The following is a 26,046-nucleotide window of genomic DNA, read 5'->3' as shown; positions in this document are numbered from 1 at the left end:
CAGCCCATTTCGCCCGTGGCCCTCAGCGTCTTCATCTGTGCAACGGGGGCAGAAAGCTGAATAAGGTGTCCCTAAGGCCCCCACCCCAGTTCTTAGCTGAGACTTGTCCCTGCCAGACCGCAGGGCTGGAGCACTGAGGCCTGTGCGCCACAAGGCCCGGCATGCCTAGGGGGCGGGGCGCAATGACGGACAGGCGGCTCTGCGAATTGGCGCTCGCCAAGGGGAGCACGGCGGCGCGTGCGCAGAGGGCGGCAGGAGGGTGGGCTGGCGGCGGTGGACGCGTCGGAGCCGCGGGCGGTCAGGTAGGGGGCGGGAAAGAGGGTCGGGAATGAGGGACCCGGGCTGGAGTCCTGGGCGGTGGCTACGCGGTGGGGTGAGGTGCCGTGCTGGCGTGTAGCGGCCGAGCCCGCGTCCAAATAGCAGGGTTTGGGGACCGGATCAGAGTGGTAGGACCGAGGTGGGGGTGGGGCACGAGGGGCAGGCTCGGGAGGGATTCGATGGGGCTGAGGAGCTCTGAGATGCAGCGGGGGTTGTGGAGGCTCTGGGAAGGTTTGTGTTGCAGCATCTCGGGAACTATGAGGTAATGTGGGGGCCTTGAGGGGAGACGGGTGCGGCATCTGGGAGATGTGAGGAAATCTGAGGGCCCTGGAAGGATGAGGAGTGTCAGATGTCGGAAATGGGAGGAATTTGGGGGCCTTGATGAGATTTGTGAGGTGCATTATCTCAGGATATTTGAGGGAATCTGGGGGTGCTATTTTGGGGGGGGGGGGCAGGTTCTGAGATCATAGGGAGCAGGGACGATTCTAATTGCTAAAGAGAGAGGATTTTCCTGAGTAGAATTCAGAAAAAAATTGAGGGGTGAGTTCTGGGGGAATCAGTGGGAAGCAGTATCTTGGTAGCTAAAAGAAGGGACTTGGCTAAGGTTTGAAGGCAACACATCACATGGGGTGGATAAGAAGAAGGAGCAACACAATATCTAATGGAATGCAGAGGATGGGGCTAAAATTAAGGGAGGTCAGAAATCTAAGGTGAGGATTGGGTGTTTGGAAGGAGCAGGCGTGCAGGGCTGAAGGCTGCAGAGACTGGAAGCAGGGATTAAGGGACCTGTGTTAGTTGAATTTGGAGCACAAGGATGAAGAACTGGTGAAGGTTGCAATATAGACCCCAGCGGTTGGAATTCTGTATTGTAAAAGGGTTGGGAACAGGATTTGGAGAGGATTGAAGGGGAGTGAGGAGAAAAGGGTCATAACTGGGATGTAGAATTAAAAAACTGAATAGGTTGGTGGGTTGGTGTCTCGGATTGTGAAAGGAATTTTCCTGAAGTCTTTGCATGGGGAGCAGAGAGAGTTCTGGTTATCCTAGGACCTAGAGGTAATGTATATGTATATATGAGTACATGAAGTTTAGCAGTTCAGGGGTTCAGGAATGAAGTCCTAAGTCTGCAGAGATCAGGGCTCCTAAAGGAGCCTGGCTTTCCCTATGAGAGGCATAATTGCCTTCACCAAAGTTCCCTTATCATGGAGGCAGGCATAGTACTGCCACCAAGTCCACCAAGAGAGTAATCAAAGAAGGGATGAAGCAAAAAGCTCTGCAAGGTCATCCTGGCCGTCTCTTCCCTGCCCTCTAAGCTGTGGAGGTTCTAGAGATATATGTGAGACCTTCAGGGGAATGAGTGAAACATTGTCTCAACCTGTCTTTTCCTCATCAACTAAATAAGTGGATTGAGTGAGATCATATATAAGGACCATTACAGCTCAAAGAGAGTGGCTTTGTCAGTGAGGTATCTGGGCAGGGAGCAAGACTAGAAAAAGCGAACCCACATTTACTAAGCATTTAGTTCTGTGCCAGGCTCAGCTTTAGCAATAGTTCTTAACTAGGGGACATTTTGTCTCTTAAGGGATATTTAGCAATTTCTGGAGACATTTCTGGTTGTTCAAACTAGGAGAGGGGGTGCTACTGGCATCTGGTGGGTAGAAACCAAGGATGCTGCTAAACATCCTATAATACCTCCACAACAAAGAAATATCTGCCCAAAATGACAATCGGGTGGACGTTGAGGAACCTTGCTCTAGAGCCAGATATTCTGGGTTCAGATCCTTATTCTGTCTTTCCTGATTTCTTGAATAAGTTAGTTAACCTCTCTATACCTTTGCTCTTCATCAGTAAAAAGGTGTTAATAACAGGACCTGCATCATTATTTCAGCCCATTCCTCTCTAGTGTAAAGGAGGATCACCCAATACCAAATAGAATTCTAAAGGGGGGGGGGCAGGTAAATCTATCTGATTGGGTAGGGAGAACTGGACTTTGTTCTTGGTTTGCTCTTAGACCAGGAGCAGTGGATAGATAAAAGGAGGACCTTTGAGGTTAGGAGGCAGAATGGGGTACAAGGGACTAAGGTGTGAGATTTGGAGGCTACTGGCTTGAGAATACCCCTCATAGCAGGGACTGAGGCTGAAGGCAGTCAAACACAAAAGGAGAGCAACTACTTTGGTCTGAATGATCTTTTTTAAGCATCTTTCCCGAGACAGAATAGCAGCTTTGGCCCTGTCAACTCAAAGATTAGCTACAGCATTGCTAAAGCCAGTTCAGATCTGAGGGCCAGAGACTTAGCTACGATATCCCACTCCCTCCTCCCCATAAGGAAAATATGTACAGTAATGGGAATCAGAGGCCTGAAGCCCAGAGTCCTCTACTGCTAACTTACTATGAGACTTTGGACAAGCACTTGCTTTGTCAGCCTCAGTCTATTAAAAATGCAAACTGCCATTTAACGAGAGTGCTTAGTATGTGCCAAGAACATGCATATCATGTCCATTATCCCAATTAATCCTGCCAACAATGTAGGTGTTATTCCCCATTTACTGATGAGGAAACTAATAGGCTACAGAGCAAGTGACAAAGCTGGGATGAGGACCCAGTTGTGTCTGACCCCACAGTTATATTATACACTTTACTAGAAAGGTTTTGTAACTCTGAGAGCCCATATGTCTGTTTCTGGAGAGTGGTTGATACACAGGATCCTTGAAGTAGGTCACTGCCCATATAGACTTCTGGTAGAACAATCAGATATAAAAATTATTCCTAAGTACCTTTTCTGACCTCTCAGCCAAACTCTCCCTAGAGGTAATGGCAACCTAATCAGCCAGAGAACTCTCACATGTATTTTGAGTCGGTGTGGTTTTATGGCTTGGAATTGACACACCTAGATTTGAAACCCAGTTCTATTGCTTACCAGCTTTGAGAGCTTGGACAGGTTTATGTTTCTCTGAGCCTTGATCGCCTTACTTTTAAAGATGTGTAACACATATTTTACAACAGTATTATGAAAATGAAAGATAATGTATAAAAGGTGCCTGACACTTAAACACAAGTTGTTTTATGAGAGGTAGCAATTATAAGAGGAAGACAATGCTGGAAGGATGTTGCTTTATCAGAATTCGGTGGCCTTCTGTCATTTTCCCCAAGATTCTCATCCATTTTTATTCCATTCCCAGGATCTGCTTACTGATGTTTTAGTCGAAATCTCCTGAGAACAAATGTGGAATGCAGAGAAAGGAACTGAAGGAGAATTGAGTGGATTGAGATGAGTTTGAGGTCCCTTGAGAGAAGGCTGTTGATTTTGCTTTTGACTTTTTTTTTTCTGTTTATTTATTGGCAGCGTTGTTGTTACCCAGTGTTTGTGGATGATTCAAGGGAACCTTTCCAAGTCCTCCGGTTTTAGAGGAAGAAAAGAACAGGCAAGAGGCATGTGTTTTCCCAGCAAACCCTATTATTGACTTAACTTGCCATTGACAGAGTTCAGCTAAAGTTTCCTTTTTCACTAATACATTTCCTTCTGGGTTGTTTATGTGTCTCAGACTGGCATAACTTTGGAATCATTCCTGTGTTGCCCTATAAGCTCCTACTTGTTGAGTTTATCTTAACTGTCTGCCTTAAATGCTCTGAGTAATGTAGACTTCATCAAGATCCTCTGAAACACACAAGATTGGGTGAGTGTCAGATGGTGTCCTTACTAATCTCCTTAATGTCAGTCTTGTTAGCCACTATCGGAGAGTAACCATGGGTGGCATGGAGATGGTTATGTATTTAATTAGCATTCTGTTAAAATGCAAGGGGAATAAATGTGACATAAAAGGAAATGTGATAAAGCTTGCTAAAAAAACAAACAAAAAACAGTCAAACCAGGGAAGTGTGTCAGTAGTAGGATGTCTTGTGAAAAGAAATGCAGTACTGCTTTTACATCTTTTCTAGTTTTTAGGTGAAGAGCTCTGTTTATGTCTGTTTTTGCTCAAAGTTATATCCTCAGTGCCTAGCACAGTAACTCATAGTAGGTGCTCAGTAGATATTTATTTAATTAATTAAAATTCTACAGGTTTGCTTATGGTTTAGGTCTTGAGGGGCTGACACCAATATAAGAAGTAGAGCCATCTGGAGAACTGCCCCATGGTGGGAACTCAAGCATTGGATGGAGATTTAAAAATTTAGGTTATCTCTAATCCTTTGACTCCAAGATTAGGTAAAGCAATATCCAGCAAAGGCTCAGGATTTTTGTTATTGAAAGGTATGTATCTGATGCCTTGCGTGTGGTTTTCCTGTTGAAAAGTACCTATTGTTTCTTCTCATAGACTGGGCAGCTGTAGCAGATGTTGCTGCTGCTGCTGCTACTACTACAAGCTATTATTTACTGCACAGTTAATTGTATGTCTGGCTTGGGACTGTGCTAAGAAAGTACTTTACATACATAATCTCGTTTAATCTTTACAATAACCCTGTGAAGTAGTACTATTTTAAAACCTCTTTTCATAGATAAACTGAGAACTGGAGAAATTAACTTGCCCAAGTCACCATAATAAGTGGTAGAGCTAGGATTCAAATCCAGAAAGCCTGATTCCTGAGCCCAGTTTCTTAATCTGTAAAATAATGCCCACCCCCAGCTCCTACTTTTAGTCCTAGTTCTGCCATATGATTTATGAGGGCTTATTATCCAGAAGAGGGATAATAAGCTGTAAACCATAAGCCCTTTTTCTCATCTATATAATGGGGAGATGGGCGTAAGATCCTCTTTGACATCACTTCTCATTTTAGCATTCCATTCTAGTACCTGCTAGAAGGAGCTGCAAAAGCTTGTTTTCCAGGGAAAAGTTCTGAATTGTTTTTCCCATTAGTTTCTAGCCTGAATATCTAATACCTTCAGTCAAATTCCTCTAAAGCTGACTAGTCCTTTTATTGATATCTATGTGCCTTTATATGCCACAAAAGGAAAGGTTTTTTATCCTTTCAAAATTCCATTTGTTTGTTACTAAAATGATGATAGAATAGCAATCTTTTATTGCCTACCTACCAGTTTCCAGGATAAGCCCATTTTATGCACTTTGTCTCATCATCACAGTAAACTTTTTATAAATTAAGAAAACAGGTTTAGAGAGGTTAAGTAACTTGCCCACAGCTTGCAAATGAAAGCAAGATTTGAACCCAGTTTTGTATAATTCCAAGTTTCATGAGTATCTTTGTTTTGTTTTGTTTGTTTCCTACCACTCTGGTTACCTATTTCATGGCCTGGGAAAATCCAGAGGTGCCAGATGCCAGCTAGATCAGGCTGGGATGATTATAGAGTTTTCCTGAGTCTTGGGGCAGCCAGAGAAGACACAGCTTAAGGGGTAATAGGTGCTTATCTGGAGTGAAGAGCTGGGTTGGTATCAGTATGAGAAGTGCATCAGATCTAAGGGGTGAGGGTAGGGATAAGCTGAGGTGATTGAGATGAGGTGGGAGATCAGGAGTTGAGGGTACAGAGTACAGAATAGGAAACAGAAGTTCAAGGGATAATGAAGGCAGCCAAGATCATGAAGAGCATGTTGGAAGTTCATTCTGGTTGGTTGCAGGTTGTATGGCTGGCAGAAAATGGACAGCTAGTTTAAAGGCTTGATGTGGTAAGTCAGTAAGACAGTTCCTTTTACCTGTTTAGTCTTTTTGGGGAAGCTGAGGTCAAACTGACTCTCTGTCAGAGTCATTCAAAATAATTAACAGTAATGAGCAGATGTCATGTCTGGAAGAGATCAACTGCATTTACCTGTCATATAGCTGCAGTTCAAGCAGGGATCCTTCTGAAAGCAGAGTTCCCAAGTCGTGGTAATGGGAGGAGTGTTTCTGGCTTTTTCTAGGTCTGAGTCTACGTGCCTGATGCTTTAGTGGTGGGAACTCATATTTACCTGCAAAAGCATAGCAGCTTCAAAGGCAGGAATCCTTGACATTCTCTTCTACCTCAGACAGCCTGGTGAAGCTGCAGACAGCTGAGATAATTTGGGGTATGGATGTGGGCACAGTAAATTTTTTTTTTAAGTTGAGAACAAGTTGGCAGCCTTGTTTAATTAGCTGATCTGCAATGCCAACTCTGGGAAGAACAGATGTCCCTGTGCATTGTAAGGTAACATGCTCTGTATCTGAACACTAAATGGTGCCCTCAGTTTAGTGTCTCAGATGATAGAAGAGAGGGCTAAAGCTATTTAGAATTGAGACGGTTTGTTTTGATCTTGAGTTGAAGTTTCTATCAACATTTCTATACCATTGTCCCAGATACATGGCATTTAAGATTTCAGCATTCACAGTTTCATATATTCACATGAGACCTTGTAGGTTCATGTGTGGTAATTTGTTATTTTGTTTAGGCATGGACTTGAGTCATAAATGCAAGGCTGGTAATGTAGGAGTGGGTCACTCAGCTAATAAATCAATTGAACCCATGCTCTAGCAGCTGAATCTCATAATTGTACTCTTGTTCCCTTTCCCTTGTGGAGAATATTATATGCTATAAGGCAGTATTTCCCAGAGCATGATCTAGGGAACACTGGTTATTAAAAGTTATATGACAGTTAAAAAAAAATAAAGGCTTTAGATAATGTTGAACTAAACAAAGTTAAAGATGCCTGTACTGTAGGATTTCTCAAAATTTTTAATGTTGCTAATGTGCATTTTGAAGAAGGGCATTTTTTTTTTTTTGTAGTTTTCTCAAACCTATTTGACCAAAGCACCTTCTTTTTGGGAAGGACTTGTGTTTTACAGAATATACTTTGGCACTACTTCTTAGAAGTATTCAGAACTGATGGTGTTTACCTAATCCTTGGGGCTTTTGATGATTAACATTCAAATCCTGCACAGATTATCTGTTTTCACTTAGGTCCTCTGCTCTCACTGCAGACTTGGGTTCTGGCTTGTAGAGTAAGGGGAATGCAATGCGTTGGGGTCACAAAGACCCCAGGTTCATATGTTGACTCCACCGTCTTTGGGCTGAGTGACCTTGAGCCAGTTTTTTTTGAGCCTAGTTTCCCCATCTGTAAAATAGGATAATAAAAACAATGCCTACCCCATAGAGTTATTATGAGGTTAAAAGAGATTAAGTATATGAAGCATCTAGTGTGGTATCCATCACATAATAGGCATTAAATATATACGTCAAGACTGCAGGGAGGTAGGATTGAGTTTAAATAAATTGTGCAAGTCTATTGCTGAATGTTTTAGAATGCATTCCAAAGCTAAATTTGGGGAAAATTTGTTAAAATATGTATCTTTGCTTTGACTTCTATTTGCCTGGAGAAAGAGTTGATCACCTTTGCAAAGCTTGTCTCAGCTTGGGGCCAAGCTAACTTGCCCTCCACCTCCACCTTCTCCTTGGCTGACCATACAGATATCATGAGACTGCACAAGTGCAGCTGTAGGATTTGAGTCTAAAGTGCTCAATTTATCTATGTGCCTTACTTGCTAGATCTATTCATTCTAATTTTGGGTATAAACTGACAGTGACGTAAGCTGCAGAGCACCAGGATCTCTTTGGTTCTACTTGACAAGTAGACGTGGATTGAGGAGGGTGGGAATATTTGTCTTATGTACTAGGTGAAGCAGGGGTGACCCAAGCCAGAAATAAACTGTCTTAATAAGGCACTACCACTTCCTAAATCATCAGGCTTGAGTCTTTGGCCTTCTGGGCTCTTCCTTCGACTCTAACCTAATCCACTCAGCTTTCAAATCATACTGATTGTACCTCTGTAATATTGCTCAAAGGCATCTTCTTTCCATTTCCTCCCTAGTTGAGGTGCCCCATTATCTCTCCCAGGCCATTTTGCAGAAGCTTCCAAACTAGTTTCTCTGATTTTCCCCCGACTCTAATCCAGATTTGATGACATCGTTTCCTGTTCCACAACATTCATTGCCTCACCATTCCCTTAAGAATGAAGCTCAGAAGTCTCATTGTGTCTCTGAAAATCTTGTAAAATCATTCCCCACTTTACCTTTCCAAACATGTTACTTTACCCTCCTTGTATTCTCCCACAATTCTAACCTAAGGATGAGAGAAAAAATAACTAAAAATCATTTATGGCTTTTTAGGTGGTGACCCAAATTTTAGCATTCTACACAATACAAATATTTATTTATATTTATTTCTTACATCAACCCTGTGATGGTATTATTTCCATTTTACATAAAAGGAAATTAAAACTCAGATTAAATGTTTTGTGTTCTTACCAATACTTTGAACTTCTTGCCTTTCCAACCTTTGTTAAGACTGCATCCTCTGCCTGGGGACTCCCTTTGCTCTACCTTCACTTACCCATGCATCCTTTTGGGCTCGTATCAAATGACAACCCCACCCCCCAAAAAAAATTTTTTTTTTTTCGTTTAAGGTAGAATGAATTCCTCTGCCTCTAGACCTCTATCAAACTTAGTTTATATTTCATTTGTGATACTACTTTCTGCTTTGATTATTATTTATCTACCTGTCTTTTCTTCTCTACGAAAGTTTGGGCATCTGAAACTGTTTTACAGATGGATGATGGGGAAGCCAAGCTTTAGGAAGTTTAGGTTACTTCCCTAAAGTCACTAAACTAAGTGTCAGAGAGGAGGGGTATATGAAGTATGATATCCAAACCTGAATTCTTACCTGCAGTGCCTGTTTTGTTTCCCTGTGTTTCACCATGACCTTACACATTAGGCCCCCATAAAATATATAGTGTGGCTGTAGTCATTCTCTAAATGTTTCTTGAATGAATTAATTCACATAGGCAGTGGGAAATGAACAATGGTTTCTTTTTCTCTTTAGCAGGTATTTGACCAGCTGGGTATGAAAACAGGTGGTAAACTTCTCAGGTCTGGGCTGTGCTAACAGGACCCTTTAAAGGAAGAGCCATGGCTACAGCAGCAGCTTCTCACCTGAACCTGGATGCCCTCCGGGAAGTGCTGGAATGCCCCATCTGCATGGAGTCCTTCACAGAGGAGCAGTTGCGGCCTAAGCTCTTGCACTGTGGCCATACCATCTGCCGCCAGTGCCTGGAGAAGCTACTGGCCAGCAGCATCAATGGTGTCCGCTGTCCCTTTTGCAGCAAGATCACCCGCATAACTAGCCTGACCCAGCTGACGGACAACCTGACAGTGCTGAAGATCATTGACACAGCTGGGCTCAGTGAGGCTGTGGGACTGCTCATGTGCCGGTCCTGTGGGCGGCGGCTGCCTCGGCAATTCTGCCGGAGCTGTGGTGTGGTGTTATGTGAGCCTTGCCGAGAGGCAGACCACCAGCCTCCTGGCCACTGCACGCTCCTGGTCAAGGAGGCAGCTGAGGAGCGGCGTCGGGACTTTGGAGAAAAGTTAGCCCGTCTGCGGGAGCTTATGGGAGAGCTGCAGCAGCGGAAGGTAGCCTTGGAAGGTGTCTCCAAGGACCTTCAGGCAAGGTATAAAGCAGTTCTCCAGGAGTATGGGCACGAGGAACGCAGGGTCCAGGAAGAGCTCGCTCGCTCTCGGAAGTTCTTCACAGGCTCTTTAGCTGAAGTCGAGAAGTCCAATAGTCAAGTGGTAGAAGAACAGAGTTACCTGCTTAACATTGCAGAGGTGCAAGCTGTTTCTCGCTGCGATTACTTCCTGGCCAAGATGAAGCAAGCAGATGTAGCACTACTGGAGGAAACGGCTGATGAGGAAGAGCCAGAGCTCACTGCCAGCCTGCCCCGGGAACTTACATTGCAGGATGTGGAGCTTCTCAAGGTGGGCCATGTCGGCCCCCTCCAAATTGGTCAAGCTGTTAAGAAGCCCCGGACAGTCAGCATGGAAGATTCTTGGGCCATGGAGGCTGCAGCCTCTGCTGCCTCCACCTCTGTTACATTTAAAGAGATGGACCTGAGCCCTGAGGAAGTGGTTGCCAGCCCTAGGACCTCACCTGCTAAGCAGCGGGGTCCTGAGACTGCCACCAATATCCAGCAGTGCCTCTTTCTCAAGAAGATGGGGGCCAAAGGCAGCACTCCAGGCATGTTCAACCTTCCAGTCAGCCTCTATGTGACCAGTCAAGGGGAGGTGCTGGTCGCTGACCGTGGCAACTACCGTATACAGGTTTTTACCCGCAAAGGCTTCTTGAAGGAGCTCCGTCGCAGCCCCAGCGGCATTGATAGCTTTGTCTTGAGCTTCCTTGGGGCTGATTTGCCCAATCTCACTCCTCTCTCAGTGGCCATGAACTGCCAAGGGCTGATTGGTGTGACTGACAGCTATGACAACTCCCTTAAGGTATACACATTGGATGGCCACTGTGTTGCCTGTCACCGGTGTCAGCTGAGCAAACCATGGGGCATCACAGCCCTGCCATCTGGCCAGTTTGTGGTAACTGATGTGGAAGGTGGAAAGCTCTGGTGTTTCACTGTCGACCGAGGAGCAGGAGTGGTCAAATACAGCTGCCTCTGCAGTGCTGTGCGGCCCAAGTTTGTCACCTGTGATGCTGAGGGCACTGTCTACTTCACCCAGGGCTTGGGCCTCAATCTGGAGAATCGACAGAATGAGCACCACCTGGAAGGTGGCTTCTCCATTGGCTCTGTGGGCCCTGATGGGCAGCTGGGTCGCCAGATTAGCCACTTCTTCTCAGAGAACGAGGATTTCCGCTGCATTGCTGGCATGTGTGTGGATGCCCGTGGTGACCTCATCGTGGCTGATAGTAGTCGAAAGGAAATTCTCCACTTTCCTAAGGGTGGAGGCTATAGTGTCCTCATTCGAGAGGGACTCACCTGTCCAGTGGGCATTGCCCTCACTCCTAAGGGGCAGCTGCTGGTTTTGGACTGTTGGGATCATTGCATCAAGATTTACAGCTACCATCTAAGAAGATATTCCACCCCTTAGGGGAAGAGAAATAGCAGTTTCTTCTGCTTTCAAGCCAACTTCCTTTCCCTTAGTCCTTAGTTGTTGGTGGCACTATAGAGTAGATGCAGCCTGTGTCCTGATTCCAGCTGGTTAGTCCTAGAATTTTAGAAGCTCTGTCTGTCAGTGTTTTTTATTTGTATTTTTCCTAAATTTAGAGCTTTAATAGATGTATTGCTCCAGTAGGATACATGATACGTGGAGTTAGCTGAAGTTTGATTAGAAATTAGGCACTTTCAGGGCTTCAGTAGAGAGTGCCACTTTAGCCTTTTGGTAGATAGACATTCCCTATATTGACTCCTTGTTGATTTTCCCCTCTTTTGGCTTTGATGTCCTTGGTCTGTTGTTTCCTTCTTATTAGGATGTGCTTCATCTGTGACACTTTCTCTTCAACTCTGGCTGCATTCAGTGTGCATGCTCCAATGAGATCTGCTCCACTTTTCAGTGACATTTCAGACATCATATCCCTGTGGCATGATGTCTCAGGTGTGATCATCCTTACCAGTGTGAAAGCTCATTCGTTTAATTCCACCAAGGGATATATACAGTCCTTTTGGAATGCAGTGCCTCTCACTTGGGAGATTTGTGCCATCTTGGATTGGTCTCTCATTGCAGATATGACAGAAAACGGATTGACTGTAGTTGGTTGGTGTTGAAAACTTCAGCCTGGAAATTGATTGCATTTTGAAGGAGCATATGTATTGGAATTATGCCAAAGCATAGGATGATGGGAATAAGCAAACCTGATTGCTAATGTAGTCCAAAAATACTCTTGGATGGTCTCTAGGGCTCATCACTTTTCATATTACATCTCTCCACTGACCTGTGCTAAGAGTTGTCTAAGAAATTGCACAACATAGGCCCAGGGCCAACAAAGCTGGGAGGTAGGACACACCTCATTTTCATTTCTAAACAACCAACCACCCAAACTGCTGGGTCCTCATTCTGTATTTTCCCCCAAGTGAATGCTTAATATTTGGTTTTGAGATTTATTTCCATTCCTCTATCTAACATTAAATAATTGATAACTCTTTCTTCACCATTGGTGTTCATGTCTCTTAATTAAATATGGGATTTGGAGGATGAGAAGAGAGAGAATTTGTATTGTACTGTTTTGCTTCCTTATCTGACTGTGCATTCTTTGAGATCATAGGAATCTACCCAGATGAAAAGCCAGCCAAAAGTACCATTATATAAAGATAATCCAAATCTCATTCCTACATACATGTGTACAGTGTTGCGTTGGAGGTTAGAATCACCAACACACTCTGTTTTAAATTGAGCCTTCACCATCTGTTTTTTTCTTATGATTACAGTTCAAAAAAGCGAGAGAGCCTTGTGCTTTTAAGAAGACAAGCTTATGGGTAAAGGAATTTGTGATGCGGTTCTTCGGGCTTTGGTGTTTATAAGCAACATATCATGCTTTTTAGGTGCAGAGATGATGGCAAGCCAACGAGCTATTCCCTTGCTTTCAATGAAACATAATTTGTTAGGCTGAGCTACTCAAAACTGGTAGTTATTTGTTGTTTTTTGTTGTTGTTGTTTTGTTCTTCTGTTGTGACAACTGCCAAAGGATAGGAAAGGAGGTAAAGTGATGCTGAACTAGTTTGTTTTTTCACCTGGAGAAAAACCCATGTTCTGATTATGAAATTGTGTCTGGTTTTCAAAGATTGTGTAATTGAGAGGAAATTGATTCAATTAAAAGTGCATCACAAATGACTCCACTAGTTATTAAAGCCACTTTATCTGTGGTGGCACACAGCAGCAGGAGATCTTTCTTTGCTGTCAGTGGAGGACCTGCTGAGGCATTAACAACTGCCGAGGCCTTTGGCACATGACTTGCAGTTGAGAAATGAATATAATACGTTATTGTGGGCTGTATTGAGGTAAAAAAACCAGGGGTTCTCCAGCTGCCAGTGCTTCTGGAAGTGCTAACACGGATTGGCATTCAGCATTTATATCTATTCCCATATCTGACCATACTCATGATTCAGCCCTCAAGTATACTAGGTGTCTGCCAGCTCAAAATGGAAGTAAGTTGTGGTCTGAGTGTTTTTTATTTCTTTTTCCCCTTTGATGTGAATATTTTAGGCTGTGCATAGTAGTCAATTTTCAGTTATCAGCCATGTTGACTAAATTGCAGAGTATGGTCCCAAGAAACTAATTTGCTCAATAACAGCAGTTTTTGTTTGTTTCTTTTTTTAAGCAGCAATAACCTTCCTCAAATACAGTCTTACATACAAGTCTATCATGTAAAACAGATCAAAGAGCAGCTGCTCTGGTTGAAGCAGGTTTCTGAGCCTGGTGAACAAGTTGCTTTCTCCTCTCACCTCCTAACTTCCTGTGGTACCATTGCAAAACTTGTGAATCTATAGGACGTTTTCTGAAAACCACTGAACTACACTAACTTCCTGTTCCACTGTATTAATCATAGAGCCTTGGAGAGGTCACTTAACCCTTCCTTTAATGGAAAGTCATGAAAATGATCCCTGCTTCGTGTAGAGTGTGAGAAGTAAGAGATAATAGATGTGAAAATACCTGATTCAGTTCCTGGCATAGAGTTGGTACTCAGTAAATGATCGCTGTTATTACCTTTTCCTGCTGAATTGCTCAGGAGTGCCTGGTGGTGAGGATGTCCAGCCATGCCAAACAATACCTTCCCTCTAGTCTTACAGGTTCTTAGTTGGCAATCAGAATCTCTCAGGCATTTCCTTCCCCTGACCACAAGTCTCCAAATAAATCTGAGTCTCCTGTTCCTCTTCATGGGTCCCAGGGTCCCATGAATAATAAAGATACTGATGAGATAATGCCGTAGGTCTGAGGTCTAAGTGTGTATTTCCTTATAATCTCCTACTTTACCACTGCCCTGCTTATAACATTCATCCAGGCACCTGACTGATAACAGAGTATGTCCTCAGTTATTTAATTGGCTCAGCTATTTAATTGATTTGATGGTGTTTGTGGGCCCTCCAGTGAACTACTGAGTCTTCCTAGCACAGCATCTTTACTTTGGATAAAAAGGGATTCCCAGACAGGCCTTTTTATAAGGTTTCTAAAAGCTGAAGGCAAACAAATTACTTACAGATTAGCTAAGCCTCTTCTCCCATTTGTCATTCTGAGTAATATATATATATATATGAATTTAAGACTTTTAAGGTTTTGGACCAATGAGATGGACTGCCTCACGTCATTCATGCATTCACTATTTATTGAACACCTACTGTGGACCAGGCACTATGTTAGGTATCAGAGATGAAAAAAAATCTTAATCTAATGATAAATGTCATTAATGTATCTACTTTCTCTGAAACTATTTCACAGTCTTTTCTGTGTGAAGTATTTGAACTCTAGTATCCTTCTATTGCTCTGGACTTCCTCAAAGGCCATGGGTAGGAAGTGTCTGAATAACTGTGAGTGTCAACCCTAATGGACACTCCAGTCTGAGTCAGCAGAGGGGCACTCCATTATTCCAATCAGTAGGATAAATTTGGCTTGGGTCTTATAGTGATCCTGTGGGTAAGGCAGGTAAGGCTCAAGCAGTTGTACTTTTAATCTAGAACTAATTAATTGCCTCTTAAAATTGAATGTTACCTACCTCTGTGAGATGAAATGGAAGGCAGACCCTAGTACGAAATTCAGGGCTTTATCCTGCACCTGACCAGGATGCTGATTTGCACTCAGGACATGCAGCCCCTCAAGGGATCTCAGAACAAATTACAAATATGAATTAGCAGGTGCCTGGATGAATTTTACAAGCAGGGTGGTGGTGAGGTAGGAGGCTGTAGCAAAACTACATTCTTAGACTCCAGACCTTTGGATTTTTCTCAATATCATTAATATTCATGGGACCCTGGCCAAGTCTGGAGTTAGCTTGGAAGCTCAGAGACTGGCAGTGTATTCTAGTTGCAAGGTCACTGGTCATTGGACTTGGGCCTGAATCACAGCTATGTCTCTTTAAATAGTTATGTGACTTCAGGTGACTACCATACCTCTGTACATCTGTTTCCCTATTTATAAAATAAGGATATTGAACTAGATTATTACTGAAGTCCCTCCTAGCTCTAATTTAAATTAATTTGTTAAGATAGAATTTTGGTTGAGCTTTCCCCCAATATTTTTGTACAGTCTTATTCTGTGTTTACATTAGAGTAGTAAGAAGAACCTACAGTTTGGAGTCAGCTTTATCTTGGTCTAGTAGCTTATTCTGCCCCTAGTAGTGTGACTGTGGGTCACTTAATAGCCATTGTAACCCTGCTGAGCTACAGTGTCCTCATCCAGTAAAAGGAAATGACAGCTTGTTTTTAAAAGGCTGATGTGCGACCCAAAAGGAATTCAATGAGGTAGTATATGTAAAAATACCTAATTCAGAAAATATGAGGTGCTCAGAAAATGTGAGTTGCCTTGTAGGGTGCAAGGGCTTCTTTCATGTCATGTCGGTCTGATGCAGATTCTTCAAGTATTGGAAGAGATTTCAGACATAGACTGGTGATGCAGCGGCACATTCAGCTGTGTTTGGCTTCTTAATGAAAAAGACAGAGGGATTGCTGGAGAAGCAGAGGCAAAACTCATTCACAGCAATGTATCCCACCATGAAAGCCAGCACATAAAACCTAAAGGCTAATTATTTGATTAAAGTAATTAGAATAGTATCTTGACTCTTTGAGAGGTTAAATGGAGTCAAGGTAAATATATATATGTATATATACACATATATATTAAAAATACATGGAAACATACATGTTTATTCCTGTAAATGACTAACTTAAAAGGATTTTTCCTCAAGTCAACATTCATTAGCTCAAATAATTACAAAAATAAAAATAAGCCACAAGTTTCACTGTTGGGTGTAGGTAATACTACATGTGATTAAAACTTGGGCTTTGTAAGCAGGGAGGCCTTTGTTCAGTCCTGGTCATCCCCCCTCCCCGCCCCCCCCCCCCACACACACACTTTAGCTCTATCACTTTTGAGTCATTCAGCCCCTCTGAGCCTCAGTTTCCTTATTAGAAATATAAAGATACTGTTTCCTACTTTATTACATTATTGTGAAGAGATGACAGGCTTAAAACACTTAGACTACCAGGCATTTCATAAACCTTCAGTGTAGTTAATATTTCGAAGTTACAGTAAGCTAAATGTATTTGAAAGTTACTCTCATTTTTGTGATAGAAGGATGATACAAAACTGGTGGGGAAAAAGTCTATTTCCTCCGAAAGGATAATTCTTTAGTAACTCACTGAAATCCTGACTGAAAACCTGAAAAGTTTGTGTGTGTCAGTGTGTGTGAATGTCCAATGCTTGTCTTTTACATACAAAATACAACTAGGATTTTTGTTTTGGTGATTTACTCAGCTTACCTGGTTATAACTCTAAAGACAGAATGCACACAGAATATTGAGATCTGAGATTTCATTCATTCATTCACTCAGTAAACATATAAGACATCTACTGTTTATTATTAGCAGTAATAATGTGAATAATAAGGGCAAAGATGAATCCATCATGAATCCTGCAGTCAGGTAATTTATGGTCTGGCTGGAGAGATAAGATTCGTAAACAGATAATACAAATAAAAAAAAAAAATGGGTGCAAGATAGAAATGAAGTTCCAAGTGTTTAAGGAAAGACCATTTCTAGTTGAGAGGATCTAGCTGCTGAAGGGCCTTGGAAGTAGAACATCATGAACAAAAGTTAAATGTTAAGGGGAAGTATGAGAGGTTTATTTTAGTTGAGGGGCACTGGAAAATTTAAAATAAAAAATTACCTATTTTTCCATGGCCCGCCCTTTAAGTAGTTTATGTAGCAATGCAGGTGGTTCTCTTTTTTCCTGCTCTAAGCTACATCACTCACTTCCATCATGGGTCCGTGAGGCTTTCATTCTTATGGTGGTGTATGAATCAGAATTTCTTAATAGTCTGGGGGTGGGGCAGGGTTAGAGAGGAACATGAGGTGGAGCGAGAAGGTGCAGTTTGAAAATGACCCCTCCCTCCAATATTCTAATATAGCTCCTGACAGAGAATCACTGGTATGACACTCTCAGAAATAAATTTTTCTGCCTTTTTTTTTTAAATCCTGAAATTGCTCTCCCCCCAAAAAAGCTAAATAAGCTAAATGAATCTTGCAACCTCGATGTGACTTTGTAATAAAGATTCTGACTCCATTCTTGGTGTTTGACTAGACAGCTTTCAAGATCCACCACTCCCCTCTCTCTCTCCCAGTCCAAATCTGGGCAAGCTGATAAAGTCCAGGTGCTTCCTTATTTGGTACCAGCAGGAAGTTCAAATGACACAACCCCTAGCACAAGCACTGGAACTCTCCTCCAAGCCCAACCCCCTGCTCACCATAAAAGCCAACCCAGTCACCTTTTCCAATTCTCTCAAGCCATTTTTGGACCTGTTTGGGAACTTACCCTGCTCTCCCCAGAAAACTCCAGTATGTGAGTAATAAACCTTTTCATACCGACTTGTTGCATATGTGACATTATCATTCTCATCATTGAACCAAATTTTGGTTGGGGAGTTCAGCCCAACTCTGCAGGATGTCTACAACAATTGGTGCAATGAACAGTGTTTCTTGGTGAAAGACCCATCACTGGGAGTCTTTCTTCTCTTGCTTTGGTTTGCTAACTGGCTCTGCTGCTGGCTAGCATGCTTTTTGAGTTGCTGCCTGCTGGCAAGCCTGCAGTTTGATCTGTGCCGGTTTGTGCTGCATTTACTGAGTCCTGCCATTCCTCTGTTAGAGATTTTAATGGACCTAATTTGGAAGTTTTGATAATTGTCATTTAGAGACAGGAATATGGGATTGGGGACTTCCTTAAAGTGGCCCTGGGTCGTGTATCTCAGTCTGGACCTATCTTTGTGCCTCAAATTAAATCGTGATTCTTAATTCGAGCATAAGAAGTGAATGATGGTAGGCTCAAGAGAATGACTCTCATCTTTTGCAGGCTCTGTGCCTCAGCCAAGCATTGGCTCCTATTCTACAAAACAATCAGAGAAAAGACTGATACCCCATGCAATATATGCAGTATATAGCATGTGGAATGCTGGGATGCACATTCCTAAAAGCAGATGGATCACAAGGAGTCTACAAAATGCCTTTGCTGCTGTTGCTGCTGCTGCCGCCTATGTCTTAGTCGCCAAAAATGATCCTGATCCTCAAAGCTAAAGAGGAAACATCATGGCACCTTTGTGGTATAGCTAATTCAAACCTGACTTAATCCTAGGGTCCTAAGACTTTATAAAGCAACCACTGCCATGGGGGAGGCCCCTAACCTATATGATAACAATTTGCAACTCTCTGGAGAAAGAAACTTATAAATATGAGCAGGGTGGAGAGGAACCCCTTTCCTGAAGTATATACAGTAAGGACCCTACCCCATCCCCAAAGGGGAAAAACACAACAGCAAACAAACCTGGATACAGGGGGAAGAAACAAAAAAACTAAGATCCATAATTTGAGCCAATTGGAAAGCCAAAATTTACTAAAAGAATTTATATAACAAAAAATACAGTATTGATTAGCTTTTGTGCTGCTACAATATGGGTTCTGAATTAACTTTTAACGTCTGCTGAAATGGGCCAATTGGCAAATCTTCATGGTCTTAATCAATACCGGAGCTATAATCAAATTACAGTTATACCTGGAGATTCCATTAAATTTAGAAAAGATACTCCCTGTAATTTTAGGGGAGTTAACTAGACATAAAATAGAGAACAAACAGCTATGCCTCACCTTAACTATCAGAACTACTGCCTTGCCTAAATTCCCCATAGATAGCACCACTGCCCTAACATATCCCATAGTGAGCATGGATGCTCTAACTCAACGAGTAATAAATTAAAATTGAATTAAGTCTTTGGCATTTACAACAGCTTGCCAAAATGGGACCCAAGGGCTTCTCCCTCCCCTTTCTGCCCCAGTTAAAATAGTTAATATGGCCCAGAATAAATTAAAACAGGGCCTTCAAGGTTTGAAACCCATACACAAAACCTATTTAGAGAAAGGATGCTTAATCCCACCACTTTGCCATCTATCAGCCCAATTTGACCTGCTCTTAAACCTGCAAAGAATGAATGGGACTCACAGTGGAGTACCAGAACTTAAATGCTAGGGTCACGTCCATTAAAGCCCCCATGCCAATATTATTGTAATTACTGACCACATTTAGTAAACACCTAGTAAATACTTTGCAGTCATGTATTTGACTAATATGTCATGTTCAATGCCTGTTTCAACAGCCTCTCAGCCACAATTTTACATCCTCCTTGTCCCTCCTCTGAGATTCGACACACTCATTGAGGACATACAAATGTTCACAAAAGAGCTTCCAAAAGGGATGAGTCATTGCTTCACGCATAGTACAAGGTCCCACACCTCAATTAGATTCCTGAAAATTATATTTCATAAGTTGAGAGCTGATCCATCCTGGAGACTATCAAGAAACAGTTGCTGATCCTCTCAGCACCCACAAAGTTGAAACAAGCCCAAAATTTAATTTTAGGCATTTTGGGTTCTGGAAGCAACACCCCTTCCTCAATTACAAATTTTACTTATCTCATTTTGTTACAAACTGGCCCACCTTGACTAGGGATCGTACAACAAAAGGCTCTAGGATCTGCCCAAATTGCAATACAAACAGGCACTCCCCCAGAGACTCCTTCACAATAGAAGCTTTAGCAACTTCCTCTCATGCCTCCTTGAATCTCTAGACCACTTAGGATGGCCAGAAGTTGCCTTTGGACTTCTAATGCAAGAAACTGCCTTCCTTGATACTAGAAGCCATTAAAGTGCAACTGCTGACTATGTACTTGGCTTCTCTTGGAAACAGACTGGTGGTCACAGAGCCTGAGCCCATGGTTCTCTATACCCACCTGCCCATTATGCCTTGGGTCACAAAGCAGCACCTTCAAGGTCAAGAGAATAAAATTTGCACTGATTGATTTGTTGGGAAAAATATTGTATACCAATGATCACATATACTCTGGACCCTCCACAGAAGGGTAATTAAGTGTTAAGGGTAATTAAGCAAAATCCCCAAATGTGTTCTTCCCTGCTGTGCCGTTGACTGTGGGCACATATGCCTGTTTTCTTCCTCAATAAAATGGGGGTATTAACTCCAGCTTACTTCATATGTACTAGGACTAGATCTCAACTTCCTACGTACTAGGCCTATCCCCCCAATGGAAACCAGTTGTTAAAGGGGAATTTTATGTTTATTCTGAAGATCTCATCTTCTTCTATGACTTCAGTTACCTATATCACTCAGTACCCAAACTGTACTTTTCAAGTTTTACCTCCCTTTTGCTCACCAGACTGGTGATCCAGTTGCCCACTCTTTATCGCCAATTGTATATCCCTTAAGAACCTTTGACTTGGCATATTCAAAACTCAACTCAACTTCCTCATACCTGCTGCTGCTCTTCCTTTGTTTCACCAAAGGAACACCAGCATCCACTCACGCAGAAACCCTGACACCAACTCTTCATCTCCCTTGCCCCATCCCCCACCTCCATTCTATCATAAATTTCTGATTATTCTAGAAACTTAATATTTTTATACCCATTTATTATTCAGCCTCAAGGCTACTAGATTTTACGCTGGATTATTTTTCTCCTGGAACACTCCTACAACTTGGCAACTGATTCTCCTGACTCTAATCTAGCATCCCACATACTCTTCTTCCCATTCCAAGTTCAGCCCTTTCCCACACCAGCTAAAGTCAATTTCTAAAATGCAAATACAAATAATAAAAATACACCAAACCTTAAAATGGCCTTCCATTGCTCCTAGTAAAGTACAAATCCCTTAACATGGTCTACAAGTCCAGTGTAGTTTGGTTCCTAGCACTCTGCTCCTTTCACATTTTTTTTCTTCTCATCTCAGTGCCTTTTTGGACATACTTTTCTCATGATTTGAAACACTTCCCCTCTCCTGACTCACCTATATTGGGCTCTTGCGGACTGGCTTGCCTCTCCTGACCCACCATGTAGTTTGTGTCAGGTGTCCAAACCATCCTCTGGTTTCTTTCTTATACATGTACATACTGTATTATGTCATTTCCCGGTTAGACATCTCTCTCCCAATCTAGACTGAGTTCTGTAAAGGCAGAACAATATCTAATTTATTGCTGCATCCATAGCATCTAGGATAGTACCCGAAACATACCAGGCACTAAAATTATTGCTGAATAAAACCAGGGCAGGAGGTCAGTTTAGCTCATATGTTGACATATGAGAACACTTTGGATGACATTTAGTATGAGCTAATTATGCCACCTCCTGTCCCTCCCACCAGCTGTCTCCCTTAATCACTAACTCTAGCTCAATAGAAAATAGGGTGGGGTTGATAAGTAGGAGGAGTAGCTCCCTCAGATTTGCTTTTCCTTGTTGACTCTTCTCCGCTATAAAATAATCTTAAGTCATGTTCCCTTCTGGACTCAACCCAAACTTTGTCTTGGTGCAAAATCACCTCTGAGAGAGAAGGGTCAAAATAATATCTTTAATTGTATGGTATATGAATTATATCTCAAGAATGCTGTTACCAAAAAGGAAAAGAAAAGGAAAAGATAACTTTGGACTCATAGTCTCTTGAAGTGCCTCTCAACACACCTTGGATGGGGGAGGCAGAGGGAAAAACAAGTTTAAATTCTAATTCTGTTGCTAATTTATAGGTAGGTCCCTTTGAGCAAATTACTTCCTCTCCCCGGGACTCCATTCCCCCATCTTTATTACTTGATGTATTAAATTAAGGATCTTTCCAGTTGCAAATTTCAATAATTATTATGTCCCAGATCTTATGGACTTCTTAAGCCAAGATCTCCAAAATCAGTCTTCCAACTCCCTGGGTACCGGTGGAATGGAAGTGAGCAGAAGTGGTGCAGTCCCCAACAATCCTAACGTGGCATCCATACGGTCTAGGGCTGGAATGTTTGATGTGAACAACCAGGGGCAGTTCCAACCCAAGGAATCAAAAGTCAATCTCAAGTCCCAGCTCAGAGTCTGCACCCTGACCAGAATCAAGGTGTTTCTAGGAAACAAAGGTCTGGAGGGCCCTGGCTTTCATAATGCAGGCTGGACTCATGCTGATTTGTGTGCCTCTCTTCTCATTCTTCCTGACTAACGACTTCTAATCATTGCAGGGGGAAGAGAAGTGCCTCCTGGAAAGAACACTCTTTTTGGCATGTGCACTGTGGTAAAGTACTAGCAAAATATAAGTGGTGAGAGGCCTGGAACAAGAAAACATAGAAGAGAAAGAAGGCAAGAGAATATCATTTACCAGCTGTATGCCTTTGGATTATGTATCATAAACCACCCATCTCAGCTTCCTAGGCATAAATTCTAGAAGGTTGTGCATGAGATTGTGTATGTGAAGTGCCCAGCCTGCCTCCTGGCATACATGGGTTCTCACATCGTGGCATCTGTTATTATAGGGAGGCAGTAAGGCCTGTGGACTTTGGAGTCAGTCAGTCCTCAGACAAAATCCCGCCTCTTTCTCTTATTAGCCATGGGACCTTGAGCAGGTGAATTTCCTCATTTGGAAGATGGGATAATAACCTGGATCTCACAGGGTTGTCATAAACATATGAGCTCATGTGATTAATTTTCCCATAGTAGGTAAGAGCTCAACACATTTAAGTCACTGTTGCCTTCTCTGTCACTCCCCACACACAAACCCACATTCTTCTTGACACTATAAGCTTGGTATTTAGCTGTGCAAACATACCCCTCTGTGCCCCTCTGCTGGGCTCCCAGCTGTGCTTTCTGATAACTTTGACTTCTATTCCCAATCCATTCCCAATCAAGGTTCAGGAGGGACTCATATTTGCAAGCAGGCAGATTAACAACGGAAAAGCAGTCATGGCTTACTTTAAGAAGCCTGGCAGGGAGAAGGCTTGTAGTGTTTACTCAAGACTGGAAGGAGCCGCATCATTCTGCTTTTTGTTTGCAAAACGAGTATTAAGAATAATAATCATTAAAATAATTATGTCTCATAATAATAATAAATGATAATTTTATGAGCATTTATTATATGTCATGTGCTGTGGTAAGCACTTTACCCATATTGTTTCATTTAATTCTCAGAACAATACTATGAGGCAAACATTATTATACCCATTTTAATGATAAAGAAATTGAGACTCGGAAATAAAATGCCTTGCCCTAAGTCATACATCTTTCAAATAGGAGAAATGACTCACGGCCTGATATGTGTCCTTATTTGCCGAAACTTACCAGTGAGTAGGAGAGGGCAACAGTGTTACATGGCTTGAGTTCCTGCTATGGATTGATCACATGACCTCATATTATCTTCATAACAACCCTGTAAGATCCAGATGTTTTTCCAGCTATTCCCCAGGTACCTCCCTTTGTTTTAACTTAATCTGAAGTATTTAGAGAATCAGCCTCCCCTATTTGTGACAGTTCTCAGCTATGGACAGAGGCAATGGCAGGTTCTGTAACTACTCGGGTAAGTGAAGCACGAAACCATTCAAGACATGTAATGGCCTAACAAAGAAGCCAACAGAATTCCTTAGGAGCACCTGAGCTGCTGAGGGGATGCAGGCACTATTGCTCTTAACTGGTCTTAAAGGACTCAGCATTCCCCAGAGGTGCCAGGCTTTCCTACACATCCAGCTTTGCATCCAGTGCCTCTTGAGTTGTAATTCCCTTTCTCTCCACCTCTCCAGTTGGCAAATGCGCACTCTCTCCCCCACCCCCAAGGCCTTGCTGAGGCATCTTCTCCTCAAGGTCACGACTCCCTGTCACAGTCACAGTTAGGGGATGCAGGAACTGAGGGCGTGGGATTGTTAGATAGGATGCTTCTAGGCAATCCTCAGGTGCACCTGCGAAGGTGAGGGGATCCCAGCTTACCCCAGGTGGATTAGGGTCCCATCTTTCAGCACTGCCCCTTCATCCTGTGATATGTGTGCGTACACACACACACACACCTTATGCTTTCCTCTGTCATGGCATTTATCAAAGTGATTATAAATGTTTGTTCACCTGTTAGTCTTTCCCATTTGACTGTGAGTTCCTTGAAAGCAGGGGCAGTATCTGACTTACCTTGGCATCCTCAACACCTCATATAGGATTTGGCATATATTAGGGCTCAAAATAACATTCTGGAATGATGGAGGGTTGAGAAAGGAGGAAGGAAAGAAATGAGAGACAGAAGGGGAAAGAGACCCTTGCAGTGTGGTATCTCAGAGAACTGTCAGTGAGGCCTCTCTTGGGCTGGTAGGTTAGACCTGCTGATAAAGCAAAAGCTTCAATCTGTGTCTCTGTGTTCCCTCCAGACCATTTTGTTATTACTAAGCAGCTGAAGCCAGAGAGATAACAGAGATTCTATACTACTCCAGGGAAATTCCACACTCTTCAGTGCAAGACAGCTGAGAAGGGCAGTATCTAACAATCCTGCTTCCTCAGCCTCTGAATGCCCCAAGACTGTGACTGTGACATGGGAACAGTACGAGTGTGTTTAGAATGGAATCAGGATAACTGGTTTACAACAATGCCAATCTCTTGTTTCTTCCCCTAAGAAGAAGGACAATGGTGACAGTTTCCAGTGCTTCAGGTGATAATGTATTTGTGTGTGTTTGTGCATGTGCCTTGAAATAAGCAAATAGGCAGGCCACCAACCAGTGAGTCTGCCATCTTATAAGGATGGGGCAGGGGGAGCTTTGGCAACCAGGGCTCTTTGAATTTGCTCTAAGTTATCAGGATGAGGAAAACCAAAAAAATGCTTCTAGCTGGTTATTAAAAGTTGCGCTTCATAAATGCAGGTTCTAATTGATTGCACAAGCTGTCCTCAACATTCCCATCTGTAGATTGGGAATACCTAGCCCAGAAAGGGAATGGAAAACACCTTGCACACCAGTCACTGTTTCCCACTTTCACACCCAGGACAGACATTGCCAACCAATCACTGCATCCTTTCCTATGGAGCCTGGTCCTAATTCAGAATCAGTATTATTCAACCTAGTATTCCACAGTAACCATTGAACAAAACTAGCACATTAAAAAAAAAAAAAAGAACAACACAAAAATTTAAAAAACCTCAAGCCTGTCTAGATGCTTGCTAAGACCTCTTCCAGCCCTGATTCTTTACGGCTTGGTTTACCTCATAAAGCCATCCCTAAGCTATGGGTTAGGAAGCAAGTCATGGGGGAGGGGGAGATTATTAGTGAGTAAAGAGAGTATTTTCACCCCTGCTTCAAGCTGAGGGCCTAAAATATGAGTCTTAGCTTTCTACAGTTCTCCTCAACCGTGGATAAGAGAAACCAAATAGGCAAATAATGCTGCCCTTGGATTTGATGCCAGCATCTAAACAGAGCTCTCTCAGGCTGCTGTGGTATAGTTGGACAGGCACTGACTTGGTGATTAAAGCAACCTAGGTTCAAATCCCTGCTTGGCCAAGTTCCCTAGGGTGAATCTCGACAAGTCACCTCCCCTCTCCGAGCCTCAGTTTCCTCAAGCATGAAATGCAGATAGCAACGACTACCTTACAGACTTGTTGAGAGGAGTAAATGGGATGAAATAATGTACATGAAAGTGCTCTGTAAGATGCACTGCACTGAGCACATGCAAGGGATTATTATTCTTGGTGTGCACCAACAGGAAAAAGACGAGGGTGTTCCATTCCAGATGGACTTAATCTAAACCTGTGAACAAATGCTTTTTTTGGTAATTTCATCTGGTAGAAATGGCAGTCTCATGGGCCTATTTGTGTTTAATGAACCACATCCTGTATCGTCTTTTTGCAAGATTCTGAAGAGAAATAAGCTGGCTCTCTCCTCTGGCATGCTGCAAGCTACAGTGTCCAGCTCACATTTAACCTCCTCTAGTCTCCCTTCTCCCGCCAAGAAAAAACATGACCCCAGAGCTAGTGCAGTCC

General features: G+C 42.7%; 2 protein-coding genes across 7 annotated transcripts in view; one reads left to right on the top strand and one right to left on the bottom strand.

Annotated features, from left to right (window-relative positions):
- Window positions 1-26,046, bottom strand: part of ASTN2 (astrotactin 2) — a 926,574-nt gene that overhangs the window by 235,368 nt on the left and 665,160 nt on the right. The window lies entirely within an intron of this gene.
- TRIM32 (tripartite motif containing 32) lies at window positions 253-17,632 on the top strand. Of its 4 annotated transcripts, none has more exons than XM_037797195.1 (2): window positions 253-302; window positions 9,090-17,632. In XM_037797195.1, the coding sequence occupies exon 2, from the start codon at window positions 9,176-9,178 to the stop codon at window positions 11,135-11,137; it is 1,962 nt and encodes a 653-aa protein (XP_037653123.1). In that variant the 5' UTR covers window positions 253-302; window positions 9,090-9,175; the 3' UTR covers window positions 11,138-17,632. The 4 variants fall into 4 exon arrangements, with proteins under 4 accessions (XP_037653123.1, XP_037653125.1, XP_037653124.1 ...); XM_037797197.1 differs by having other exon boundaries at window positions 262-302; window positions 9,093-17,632; XM_037797196.1 differs by lacking the exon at window positions 253-302 and adding an exon at window positions 3,684-3,745.

The sequence above is a fragment of the Choloepus didactylus genome, chromosome 10, assembly GCF_015220235.1.
Source record: "Choloepus didactylus isolate mChoDid1 chromosome 10, mChoDid1.pri, whole genome shotgun sequence".
Lineage (NCBI taxonomy): Eukaryota > Metazoa > Chordata > Mammalia > Pilosa > Megalonychidae > Choloepus > Choloepus didactylus.
The sequence above is the reverse complement of the archived record's forward strand: the minus strand, read 5'-3'. Positions and strand labels throughout refer to the sequence as shown.